General features: G+C 44.3%; 1 protein-coding gene across 1 annotated transcript in view; it reads left to right on the forward strand.

The window, feature by feature from the left end:
- Positions 1 to 10,973, forward strand: part of LOC307083654 (uncharacterized protein) — a gene marked incomplete at its 3' end in the record, with an annotated part of 41,254 nt that extends 30,281 nt beyond the window's left edge. The window contains exons 4-9 of the mRNA XM_079747604.1: positions 3,972 to 4,022; positions 4,257 to 4,399; positions 4,772 to 4,872; positions 4,957 to 5,114; positions 8,480 to 8,785; positions 10,951 to 10,973. Coding sequence (XP_079603730.1) covers positions 3,972 to 4,022; positions 4,257 to 4,399; positions 4,772 to 4,872; positions 4,957 to 5,114; positions 8,480 to 8,785; positions 10,951 to 10,973 — 782 coding nt within the window. The remainder of the gene's footprint in view (positions 1 to 3,971; positions 4,023 to 4,256; positions 4,400 to 4,771; positions 4,873 to 4,956; positions 5,115 to 8,479; positions 8,786 to 10,950) is intronic.
- Positions 10,974 to 13,105: the final 2,132 nt, after the last annotated feature.

Consider the following 13,105-nt stretch of genomic DNA (forward strand, 5'->3'; position numbering starts at 1 on the left):
TGTGTTTGTTCGAGACAAAAAGCTCACATTAGCCTTACTTGACTTGTGATTACGCCCATGAGTTACGGACTATTGATAGGCATCTCAAGTAGTTGTGTGTTTCATGATATACGTTTGTTATATACGTGGAACAGAGTGCAGAGGAACTTTAGGGAGCAGAACACAAGTTTAGTTTTTTCATTACTTATTATTAATTGTAGTTCAACGTGACATTAGAGTGACAATGGTTTATTTAATCAACAATTTAGTGCTTTAATAAAGGCTGCTCATCTAACTGAAGTGATATCAGGTGTACTTATGAATTTAACATAATTATATAAAGTTTGTCATTAATATGAACATATCTCAAATTATCCCACAATACATGTCCTCATATTTTCTGCGTGGGCCGATGTGAAAGACCGTGGTGACACGCAGGCCACATGTTGTCCCCCCTCGATTACTGTGTGTGTACGTATGTATTTCTGTGTGTATTACTGTAAACTATGTGTGCATATATGTCAATAATGAGGGAATAATAACATGTATGCTAGAGACCAGTACTTGCTCTGCTTAAGTGTGTTCTAAACACGAGAGCCACAGTACCAGTCATCACTTACTGAGGTGTCCTCAGTAGAGGTCTTCTGGTGTTTCTTCAAGACGGGGAGGGATTCTGCAGACCGTAGGGAGTCTGGACTGTGAATGACAGCCACGCAGTGTGAATATATCTGTGTGTACATTACTCTGTGTGTCCGTGTGTGTGTGCTTGAGTGAGTTTGTGAGTCTGTATGTAGTAGAAGAAAAACATTTCCTTACACTGATGGTATCAGATTGCAAGCTGATAATTGGTCAGAATGAAAACAAGTGACGTTGTTTTTCCAGTTGATAGAGCAAAGAAGAAGGGTAAGCTCAGAAGCCGTGGAAGACGTCAGAGAGAAACAATGGTCACCATCTCTGAACCGGACCCTGGACTCTCTGAGGAACCTGAGGACACGTCTTTGGACCAGGAGGAGACCAGGAAGAGAAGATTTGGTAGATGCCCCTATATAGAGTATTTAAAAGAAATAATAACTTTTTTAGCCAAAATGACCGTGTGTGTGTGTGTGTGTGTGTGTGTGTGTGTGTGTGTGTGTGTGTGTGTGTGTGTGTGTGTGTCCTACTCCTGAACAGCTCTATGGTTTCACATCATCGTCATTGTGAGCATCGGACTGCTGAGTATTCTCCTCATCTCCCTGCGCTTCAGTGAGTCTAAATCATATCATCCTGAATAGAATTACAATACAGTATAATCATATTAATGACTGTAATAACAGCAATGATAATGATACATATTGTTTTTGTTAGATTCAGTGATAATAATAGGGTTAGCACACACACACCGCACGCACACAATCCACACACACGTGCACGACCACACACGCACACGGACACACACTGCACACACGGGCGCGCTGATGCAGACGTTTCAAGACAAGGGCAGCGCAGGACACCGCATACACACACACCACACACACATGCACACACGCACGCACACACATGCACGTGCATACACACACTGCACACACGCTGATGCAGATGTTTCAAGACAACGGCAAGATTGAGATAACAGCCCCGCCGTCGACACACTCTCCCACCTGAGCCTTATGTCTATCATAGGCACTTTTTTGCAAAACGTTATTTTTCTTTAAGCATTATCCACCTTCTGAGCCTCCCAAAATGTCTTGCGATATAGAAATCCCCCCTCCCCCCCTGCCGACTGTTTTAGTTGTTATATTTTTCTTATGTTTCATGTGCAGGCTATGTGTGACTGTAGGCTACTGCTGCCTGTCTTGGCCAGATCACTTGAAGAGATGTTTAATCTCAATGACGCATTCTTCTGTTAACAAAAAAAACCATCTCCCACGTCAGGTAGTCAATGTACAATCTGCAATCTTGCCCTCACAACCCCTCCCCCTCCCCCACACAAGCCCGTGCTTTAGTTCACTATAGTTAGGTAGGTTGCTGCCTTAGCTGTTGTTACTTGAACACAATTTTCAGCTGTTTGTTATTATTATTTTCAACTAACCAATAGTAGTTGCCGTGCATTTTTTAAGTATCAATACACTTTGAGCCCTGAATAACAGTAAAAGCTATTGAATGATTGATTTGCATGCATAGTATACTACACTTTCCATTGAACAATTACCCCTGTAACCCAACAGTTAGCTGAACATTACATGGTCCCGTCCTTCCACTCCCTGTTTTCTCACCCTGTTTAAACAAGAAATCAACTGCATTTGTCCCAGTGTTTGTGCTATGGGAAATTAAAGGTCCCATGGCATGCTACTTTGTGGATGCTTTAATATAGATATTAGTGGGCCCCAAACACAGTATTTAAAGACGTTCCCAAAATTCAGCCGTGGTGCTGAATTACAGCCACTACGAGCCAGTTGCACATTGAGCTTTCCCCAAACGCGCCATTTCGGTGTCTGCAGCTTTAATGCAAATGAGGAGGAGAGAGGCGGGTCAAGGTGGACGGTGGGGGTGTGGCCCTGAGCAGCTTGCGGCCATGGTACCATGCGCTCTGTTTACAGTGGATGTATCGCAATGGCGAGGCGCACACAGCATTTGGCCGTGTTATGTAAATATTCTAGAAAACTCTAGAATATTTACATGCTCCGGCGGGAGTCCTGGAGCTCTATTTTTAAATAATATCACATTATACGTAGATATCTAAATCATATAATATATATTATCAGGGCCAAAAGCTGTGTGAGCCTCCAGACGATATTATGAATCTTAAACGGCCGCGTCGGGTTCTCCGACGTCTCTGGTTCTTCCACGTCCACATCAATCTGAAGTAGACTGAACCACGACATGGAGGAGAAAGGGATTGTTGACCGCGGTTGTCCACCACCGCCTCCTGCAGCGCCGAGGCGGTGGTCCCTCGGCAGCGGGAAGTGGGGCTCAAGCGGGAGACATTCACGGGCAACAATCCCTTTCTCCTCCATGTCGTGGTTCATGTACTTCAGGGGGAAAAGCCAAAGTTCCTTTCCCCCAATTTCTCTCAACCATGGCTGAGATAACCCCCACTACGAGTCTCGTTGTGGAAATACCAGAGACGAGAGTCCGACGTGTTATGCGCCACAACACCAACAGCAGAAGGGTTATCCAAATAACAAGGAAGTGTACAACACTTGCGTTACAGTCCTGGAGCTCTATATCTAAATAATATCATATAATACATAGAAATCTATATTATATAATACATATTATCACGGCCAAAAGCTGTGTGCACCTCCAGACGATATTATGAATCACAAACGACTGCGTCGGGTTCTCCGACGTCTCTGGTCCTTCCACTTCCACGTCAATCTTAAGTAGACTGACAGCAGCCCGCTGTGGGCAGCAAAGACAGCCATCAGTGTTCAACAGCGTGACCACTGAGTGACGTTACGTAACAGCCAATCAGCGTTCTATAGCGTGGCCACTGAGGGACGTAACGTAACAGCCAATCAGCGTTCAATAGCGTGGCCACTGAGGGACGTAATGTAAAAGCCAATCAGCGTTCAATAGTGTGGCCACTGATGGACGTAACGTAACAGCCAATCAGCGTTCAATAGCGTGGCCACTGAGGGACGTAACGTAACAGCCAACCAGTGTTCAACCCGCCAACCGTTCCCTGCAGTGCAGTCCGGGTTGAACCGCAGCATGGAGGAGAAAGGGATTGTTGCCGTTTGCACTCCCGGAGCTCTATATATAATAGTATATAATATTATATAATTTAATATATAAGGGGGGTTTCGAGGGGTTCGTTTACCGGCGTTGTTACTAATATGAATAATTGTAACAATAGCAACGATAATGATATTGATAACTGTAGTTATTGCTATTTTAATTAGTATTAACATTATGGACTTTGTGTTTGGTTGGCTGTGGGTCCTGTGATGTTTAGAGACGATGTTGTTCTGTTTTAGAGCTCATATCTTCTGTATTCCTCTGTCCTGTCCTAGACTCACCGTCACCCTGGAGGGAGGGGAGAGAGCACTTACTGGATGAACTCGGTGAGGGTTTTATCCAAGTTATTAAATCAATCGTGTCATTAACATTCATTTCAAAAACACCCTCTGCTTTTGTGATTCATATTGTGGTCTACTAAGGTCAGGTTTCTATTGTCGTCTATTAAGGTCATGCTTCTATGTGGTCTGTTAAGGTCAGGTCTCAGGGTTGTGTGTCAGTAACAAAGACCGTAAGATAAGCAGTTCTGTATGTTCAGGATTTTCTTTTACATTCAACAGATGAATTGACACTTCAGGGCTGGATGCTTCACGACAAGAGTTTCTACCTTATTTCTACTACTAAGAAGGGCTGGAGGGCCAGTAGAGAAGACTGTCTGCAGAGGAAGGCAGACCTGGTGGTCATCAACAGCAGAGAAGAACTGGTGTGTGTGTGCGTTTGTGTGTGTGTGTGTGTGTGTGTGTGTGTGTGACATTAACTTTTTTGATGAGGCCTTGTCCCTCGGATAGGTACATTAACCTTTCATTTGTCCTGCCACAAGAGTCACTTTTCCGAGTAAAAATTCGTCATTTTACAATAGAAATCTTTTTTTTTGTGTGTGTGTGTGTGTGTGTGTGTGTGTGTGTGTGTGTGTGTGTGTGAGTGAGTGAGAGACACATTGTGTGAGTGAGAGACATTGTGTGGGTGTGAGAAAGAGAGAGGGAGAGAGTGTGTGTGTGTGTGTGACTGAGTATGTGTTTGTGTGTGTGTTCATCTGTGTTGTCATAACAACAGATGCTATTACCTTTGGAAACAGGTGTTTGTCAGCAGATTGATGGGTCCATCCTGGATTGGACTGAGTGATCGAGAGACAGAGGGGACCTTCAAGTGGGTGGATGGTACCCCCATGACCTCAAGGTAAGGCTGAAGACTCTATTCAGCAGCATCTCTTCTCTGAGAGTGACAGAGTGACCTCCTCTGTCTCCTCCTCGTGGTTCTCAGTTGGAGACACATCAAACCACGCGATGACGGCGGAACCAGAGACTGTGTCGTGGCAGGGGAGGATGGCTGGTCCGAAGAACCGTGTTACAGACTGCACCACTGGATCTGTGAGAAAAGCGTAGACCTGGATCATCTGGAGGCTGAGCGGAACAAAGAGGGTCCGCAGAATTTGTTTGTGTTCATGAGTGGAGAACGGTTCCTCCTTTCTGTTCTCTGTGTCGTAGATACAGTAAATACACTCTTTAAGAGTTGAAAGGTTGTTGGATGTGTTTACGTCTACTAAGGTAAGGTTTCCATTGTGGTCTACTGAGGTCAGGTTTCTATTGTGGTCTACTGAGGTCAGGTTTCTATTGTGGTCTTATAAGGTCAGGTTTATATTGTGGTCTACTAAGGTCAGGTTTCTATTGTGGTCTACTAAGGTCAGGTTTGTATTGTGGTCTACTAAGGTCAGGTTTCTATTGTGGTCTACTGAGGTCAGGTTTCTATCGTGGTCTATTGAGGTCAGGTTTCTATCGTGGTCTACTAAGGTCAGGTTTCTATTGTGGTCTCCTCAGGTCAGGGCACAAGGGTCAACTATTGTGGTCACAAGGTTTCTATTGTGGTCTACTGAGGCCATGTTTCTATTGTGGTCTACCAAGGTCAGGTTTCTATTGTGGTCTACTGAGGTCATCTTTCTATTGTGGTCTACTGAGGGCATGTTTCTATTGCGGTCTACTACTAAGGTCATGTTTCTATCGTGGTCTACTAAGCTCAGGTTTCTATTGTGGTCTACTAAGGTCAGGTTTCTATTGTGCTCTATTGAGGTCAGGTTTCTATTGTGGTCTACTGAGGCCATGTTTCTATTGTGGTCTACCAAGGTCAGGTTTCTATTGTGGTCTACTGAGGTCATGTTTCTAGTGTGGTCTACTGAGGTCATGTTTCTATTGTGGTCTACTGAGGGCATGTTTCTATTGCGGCCTACTAAGGTCAGGTTTCTATTGTGGTCTATTGAGGCCATGTTTCTATTGTGGTCTACTAATGTAACGTGAGCGTTTGGCTGAACCCAAGTGCACAGACGGGCGAAGAGCGTGGAACAGTGTCAATCGTTTATTCGGATTCAGGATCGGCAGGCAGGATAGTCAGACAGGCGGGGATCAGGAGCAGGCAGGATAGTCAGACAGGCGGGGGTCAGGAGCAGGCAGGATAGTCAGACAGGCGGGGATCAGGAACCGGCAGAATAGTCAGACAGGCGGGGGTCAGGAGCAGGCAGGGTAGTCAGACAGGCGGGGATCAGGAGCAGGCAGGATAGTCAGACAGGCGAGGATCAGGAGCAGGCAGGATAGGTGGTAGATCAGGATTCAAATCGCGGGAAAGCACTGTGAAACACAAGAGACAATCTGGCAGGGAATGTTTGGGAGGAAAGGACTGATATAGACTGATATATAGAGGAAAGGACTGATAATTGGGAGTGATCAGGAGGGCAGGCAGGTGAATGGGAAAACCAGGGGTAAATCATGACAACTAAGGTCAGGTTTCTATTGTGGTCTATTGAGGTCATGTTTCTATTGTGGTCTACCGAGGTCAGGTTTCTATTGTGGTCTATTGAGGTCAGGTTTCTATCGTGGTCTACTAAGGTCAGCTTTCTATTGTGGTCTACTAAGGTCAGGTTTCTATTGTGGTCTACTAAGGTCAGGTTTCTATCGTGGTCTATTGAGGTCAGGTTTCTATCGTGGTCTACTAAGGTCAGGTTTCTATTGTGGTCTCCTCAGGTCAGGGCACAAGGGTCAACCCTTTCCGGGTTCACTTGCACTAGTTTCTATTTGACCTGCTGAACGGTTTTGCGTTCTTCTCTACAAGCTCCGCCCCCACCTCGTTAATCTCTGCGCTGGAGTGACTTCCCCTCCCCGGGAGATCTTTGTAGACACTGCTGTGATATTCAATCATGTATGAAGTGGCAGGCGAGAATACTGGGGGTGAATCCCCTGGGTCGCCCTCTAGTGGACAGTAGTGTTGACTCGTTCGCGAACGAATCAGTTCGAATGAACGAATTGTTAAGACGAACGAACTGAACTGGTTCCTCTCTCTCTCGTTCGTCTCGTTCGCCTCGTTCGTCTTGCTCGCCTCGTTCGTCTCATTCGCCTCGTTCGTTCTCAGACTCGACTCCTCCCAGACCCACTAGACGCTGACTCGCTGACAGTTCGTTCACTCACTGTGTGAGTGTTGAGGAGGGACCGACTGAGAGACGTCACGGCACACGAGAGCCAGCCAATCGTATGCTGTTCTAGGACTGAGTCTAGGACGCTCTTGTTGAATTTTAGTCAATGAGAGACAGAAATCAACAGGTTTAATGGGGAAAAAACAAATGGGCTTAGTGAGCGAGCTATCTATTATTCACATTGGCCATCTGTTGCATGGACGTATTTAAAGGATGCATTGTACATATTTATAATTCGAAATTCGTCCCAGCCTTTATACCACATTTTTCACAACCTACCAGCTCTCGTTGTGAAGACTAGTCACCGCGCAATTCGTTTCAATGGAAATCGCGACAGTATACTTTCAACATAAAGTGTACATATTTATCATTTGAAATTCGTCCCAGCCTTTATACCAGAAACTCTAGAGTCTATAGTGTAGCGACCCTGGGACATTTATAGAGTTTGTGTGTTATGTGTTGCATTGTATTTCGTTGTCCGTTATGCCAATTGTCCTCTGTGCATGCATTGGATGTTCTTCTTGTCAATCAATGTGGGGGGCGAATCATCAGGTCAGCTACGGGAGGGCCTTGGGCGAACAGGAGGGTGGGGGCTTGCACGTTGAAGGGACCGGGTTGGGGGGTTGCCAGGGTAACCGGTTGTTGTTAGTGTGGCTTTTTGCCGTTGGTTACGGGTTTTCAGTGACCTGGTTTGTCACCGGCGAGGTCATTACAATAGCGTATAACTGCGTTGTCTGATGACAGTTTAATTCATTTTTCACAATTAACCAGCTCTCGTTTTGAACGCAGTGTTAATTTTGGAAGCTAGATTTAGTCTTTGGCTGCACAGGGTTCTGTTTATGGGAGCCTTAAACACCCGGGACACCCACCATCATCGCTAAATCAAGTCTATTATTTTGCTGATATGTTAAACATCCAATAATCAACTACACCCCCCATCCCGCTGCGTTTGGTTAAAGTTGTAATGTTGATGTATGAGAATGAGAACGAGGGAGGCGCTGAGTCTGAGCCGTTCATTCCATGATTCTACCGGAAACTCGACTGAACCGGAAACTCGACTGAACGAACGAACGAGGGGCTGAGTCTGACTGACTCAGAGAACCGTGTATGATTCGATTCAACGCTACCGGAAACGCGACTGAACGAACGAACGAACGATTCGCGAACGACTCCTCTTGGCGAACTGAATGACGCGAACTGGTTCGCGGAAACAAATCACTAAATCCAACCCTAGTGGACAGGTGTTAGGACAGAGTGAAGGGAGTGTCTGACGCTGCATCTCTAGATCCGTGTTGTAAACGTTCACTCCTCTCCTCCTGCTTTCTTCAGGTTCAGTGATGCCCACGGAGGAGGAGGCCCCCAGCATCACAGAGTTCCACTCCTCTACTCACGTGTTGCCCGTGGGCCAAACGGCCCGCTATACCTGCCACGCCGGCGGCACGCCGGAGCCCACAGTAGAGTGGCTCCACAACGGCCGGCCCCTGGAGAGGGACGGCACAGACGACCAATCAGGGGCCTGGGTGGAGAGGGGCTTCCTCTTCGTCAGAGGGGTGGGGTATGGCGTGAACACGGTCTGCTGCATGGCGAGCAACAGCGCTGGCACGGCCAATCACAGCACTCAGCTGCTTGTCTTTGGTAAGTCCTGCATCCAATACAAGGAGAGATGTTTGTTGATGTATTCATAACGTTGTTGATGATGTATTCAAAACACTGTTGTTGATGTATTCATAACACTGTTGTTGATGTATTCATAACGTTGTTGTTGATGTATTCATAACACTGTTGTTGATGTATTCATAACACTGTTGTTGATATATTCATAACACTGTTGTTGATGTATTCATAACACTGTTGTTGATGTATTCATAACGTTGTTGTTGATGTATTCATAACACTGTTGTTGATGTATTCATAACGTTGTTGTTGATGTATTCATAACACTGTTGTTGATGTTTTCATAACGTTGTTGTTGAGGTGTGTGTATATATATATATATATATATATATATATATATATATATATATATATATATATATATTTATACATGTATTTATACATGTATGTGTGTATATATATCTATATGTGTGTTTGTTTGTCACTATATGTTTATATGTGTACTTTTTTTATTGTCACTTGTGTCATCCCCTGCTTTACCCTAAACGTAGCGAACCCAAAACCGTGAGATGAACCGAACCACAAATTCTGTAAACCGTTCCCTAGTTTTTGTGGATGTCATGACGTGAAAGAGGTGTTTTTTAAGTCCATTGACGTTTAGTTTCTACCGGAAGCAGACAACCAGCCATGTTTGTTGTCCGATAGAACCTAGCCTCAAACCACAGACTCGTTCTCAAAAACAAAACAAACTATAACTCAGACGTGCAAACTTAATCAAAAAGTGAAAGGAAAGTGAAACAGTACAGGAATAGGAACTAGAAGTTGTACAATTATTGGAGATATTGTACTTGTACTGCCATTACACACACATTGCACATACTGTGTGTGTATATTAGTATGTTTGTTTATGTATGTGTATGTATGTTTAGGTATGTGTACATATTTATACGTATGTTTACATATGTGTACCAGTGGCGGCGGTGGTTTTTAAAGTGAGGGAGGAAGGACTGAGCGCTTGGTTGCCATTGGCCTGCTTGCACTGTTAGTGGCGTATGGTGGCATAAGTATGTGATACTCAAGTTGTTTCAGGGTGTTTTGGTGAACTAAAAAAAAGCAGGGAGGGATAATTATGTCAATAAAATGGATACAAATCCACCAGTGGCAGCATTGTACTTGGACTGGTGGGCAGCAAGTCTTGGACTACAAGGGCAGAAGGAAAGGATGCAAAGCCAATTGGTCAAATCAGGCCTACTCTTGATTTGTTTTTTGTTTGTAAGTAAATAAAAAAATCTGGGCCTATCATTGGGCATATTTCTGCTCGCAAAGACTGAAGCTATAGGTCGTAATTTTGCAATGTTTATTTTCAGCTACAATTGTTTTAAGAAAAATTAAGACACAAGACCAAAAGTGATGCCATTTAAAATGCATCATGCTCTGAGTCATTCACTAACATCCTTTCCACAATATCAAACAGAACGGTCAGAGTAACAAACAATTAAAAGAACAAGAACATTATTTCCCAACTATTTACATGGGCTAACATTGCCTAACATTGTTTGAGGCAAATGTGGATGTTAATGGATGTTTCAGAATGTTGGTCATGGTGTTAAGCCAATTAAGTTTGAGGGACTTCATGTATAGATCAAGTCACACACACACACACACACGCACACACACACACACACACACACACACACACACAGAAACAAACACACACACACAGACATACACAGTCAGACACATACACCCATTCATAACATAATATACACACACACACACGCCGACACAGTCACACTCACCCACGCACGCATGCACACACACACACAGACACACACACACAAACACACACAAATACAAACACACACACACACAGTCAGACAAACAGAAACACACACACACACACAGATACAAACTAAACTGTATATATATAATGTGTATTTATACTATGTATGCATGTGTATGTGTACTTATGTACACATGAATAAATACATGTCTGATGTATGAACCAGTTCTATGGTTCATCAGTCCATCTCCAGCCTGTCTGTGTGTGTATGATGATATAGATATGAATCCTAGCCAAGTGCCCCCAGTGATGTGAATATGTATGTGTAGGTGAGCAGGTGTATGTCTGAGTACATCTCCAGCCTGTATGTGAGCTCAGCTCCTTCTGTCTGTTCTTTACACAGGTGTCCCTTTGGAGGTTGAGTGACATGTATGTGTATTGGGAAACCCAAAAGTGGAATATCTTGGAAGATATTACAAATATTGTTTAGATATTTCATGGATGTAATAAGCTCATCAAACATTTGTATGATGTATGATATGTTAATTTAAAGTAAATACTGAGGGAGTAAATGCACTTTATACATTTGTACTCGTTTCAATGTTTTGATTAAGACAGCCACTCACACACACATGGGATTTCCAATCAACTTTAACTTTAATTATCTTAAACACAATGTGTCCTATTGCTTAGAAAATAAACAGCACATGATTCCAATGTAGTACCTATCATATGATATTTTTTTTGTCTTTCTATGTTAATGTTTGAAGAAGAGAGAGCGATCACAAAAAGAGTCTGAAGGAGAATAAAGAGAAGAAGAGCGCAGGAGAACAGTACTAGTGATGATGATGATGATGATGAGGATGAAGAATTGTTCAGCCGCTCATCATGTCTGGTTCTCCCTCAGATGCCTGTGAACTCACACTGGACCCCAACACGGCCCACAGACGACTCTCTCTGTCTGAGGACAACAGGAAGGTGACGCGGGTTAGAGAGGACCAGTCGTATCCGGATCACCCAGAGAGATTTGACTCCTGGCCCCAGGTGTTGGGGAGAGAGGCTCTGACTGGCCGCTGTTACTGGGAGGTAGAGAGGGAAGGACCTGTTGTTATAGGAGTGACATACAGAGGAATCACAAGGAGAGGAGGGGGCCCTGACAGCGAGCTTGGACTGAACAACAAGTCCTGGAGTCTTGATTGTTCTGATGATCGTTACTCTGCCTGGTACAATGGTACAGTAACAGACCTCCCTCTCCCCCCCGCTGGCTCCACCAGAGTAGGAGTGTATCTGGACCGGCCTGCTGGCTCTCTGTCCTTCTACAGAGTGTCCCCAGGTGGAGGAGGGTCCTCAGACACACTGACACACCTCCACACCTTCTGGTCCTCCTTCACCCAGGAGGACCTCCTCCCTGGGGTTAGGGTATGGCAGGGGGAGACCCCAGGGGGAGAGGAGAGGGGGAGCTTAGCGACTCTGTGTCGGTTGTAGAAAAAAAAAGCGGGCGCGGGGGAGGAGGACCGTCGGCTGCAGTACTGCAGTACACACACACACACACAAACAACCACACACACACACACACACACACACACACACACACACACACACACACACACACACACACACATACACACACACAAACACACACACACACACACACAAACAACCACACACACACACACACACACATACACACACATACACACACACACACACACATGCACAGACACACACACACACACACATACACACATACACACACACACACACACATGCACAGACACACACACACACACATACACATGCACAGACATACACACACACACACACACACACACACACACACACACACACACTGAGAGGACTGATGACTCAGTGTCTCTCCGGCAGTTATAGTCTCTCTCTCTCTCTCTCCCTCTCTCTCTCCCTGTCTCTCTCTCTCTCTCTCTCTATTTTTCTCTCTGTCTCTCTCTATTTTTCTTTCCCTCTCTCTCTCTCTATTTTTCTCTCTCTCTCCCTCTCTTTTTCTTTCCCTCTCTCTCTCTCTCTCTCTCTCTCTCTCTCTCTCTCTCTCTCTCTCTCTCTCTCTCTCCCTCTCTTCTAGAAAGTATAGTATGATAAACCATGAAAAGACTTTTAAGATCTCCCATAGTTAGAGAAGCACATTTATTATTTGAAATGTATATAAAATACCTATTGATGGTAAATGTTTGTATATTTTCAGACGTCACCAGTTTTCGTCTTAAGGGCTCTGATGTCATCATTTTTGTTATAACCCTGATTTACAACCTGATTTAAAGCAGATTTTATATTTTATTCATAATAACCAAGAGGTCTATGGGATAATGTTGCATGTTGTAAATGACTTTAAACTGAATCTTGATTTTTTGTGTTCTGATGGGAACCAAGCATCCGCAGAACATGCTCAGTTATTAAAGATATGTGCACACCTGTTGATGCTTTGTAAGGTCTGCTGCTTCTATTGTTTTAGTCCTTGTGTTTATTGTGTACATGTAAGGGACTATTTTTCTGTTGTATTTGTTAATGAAGCATAATTGCAATAA

Source organism: Pollachius pollachius (assembly GCF_949987615.1).
Source record: "Pollachius pollachius genome assembly, chromosome: 12".
In the NCBI taxonomy this organism is placed as follows: Eukaryota; Metazoa; Chordata; class Actinopteri; order Gadiformes; family Gadidae; genus Pollachius; species Pollachius pollachius.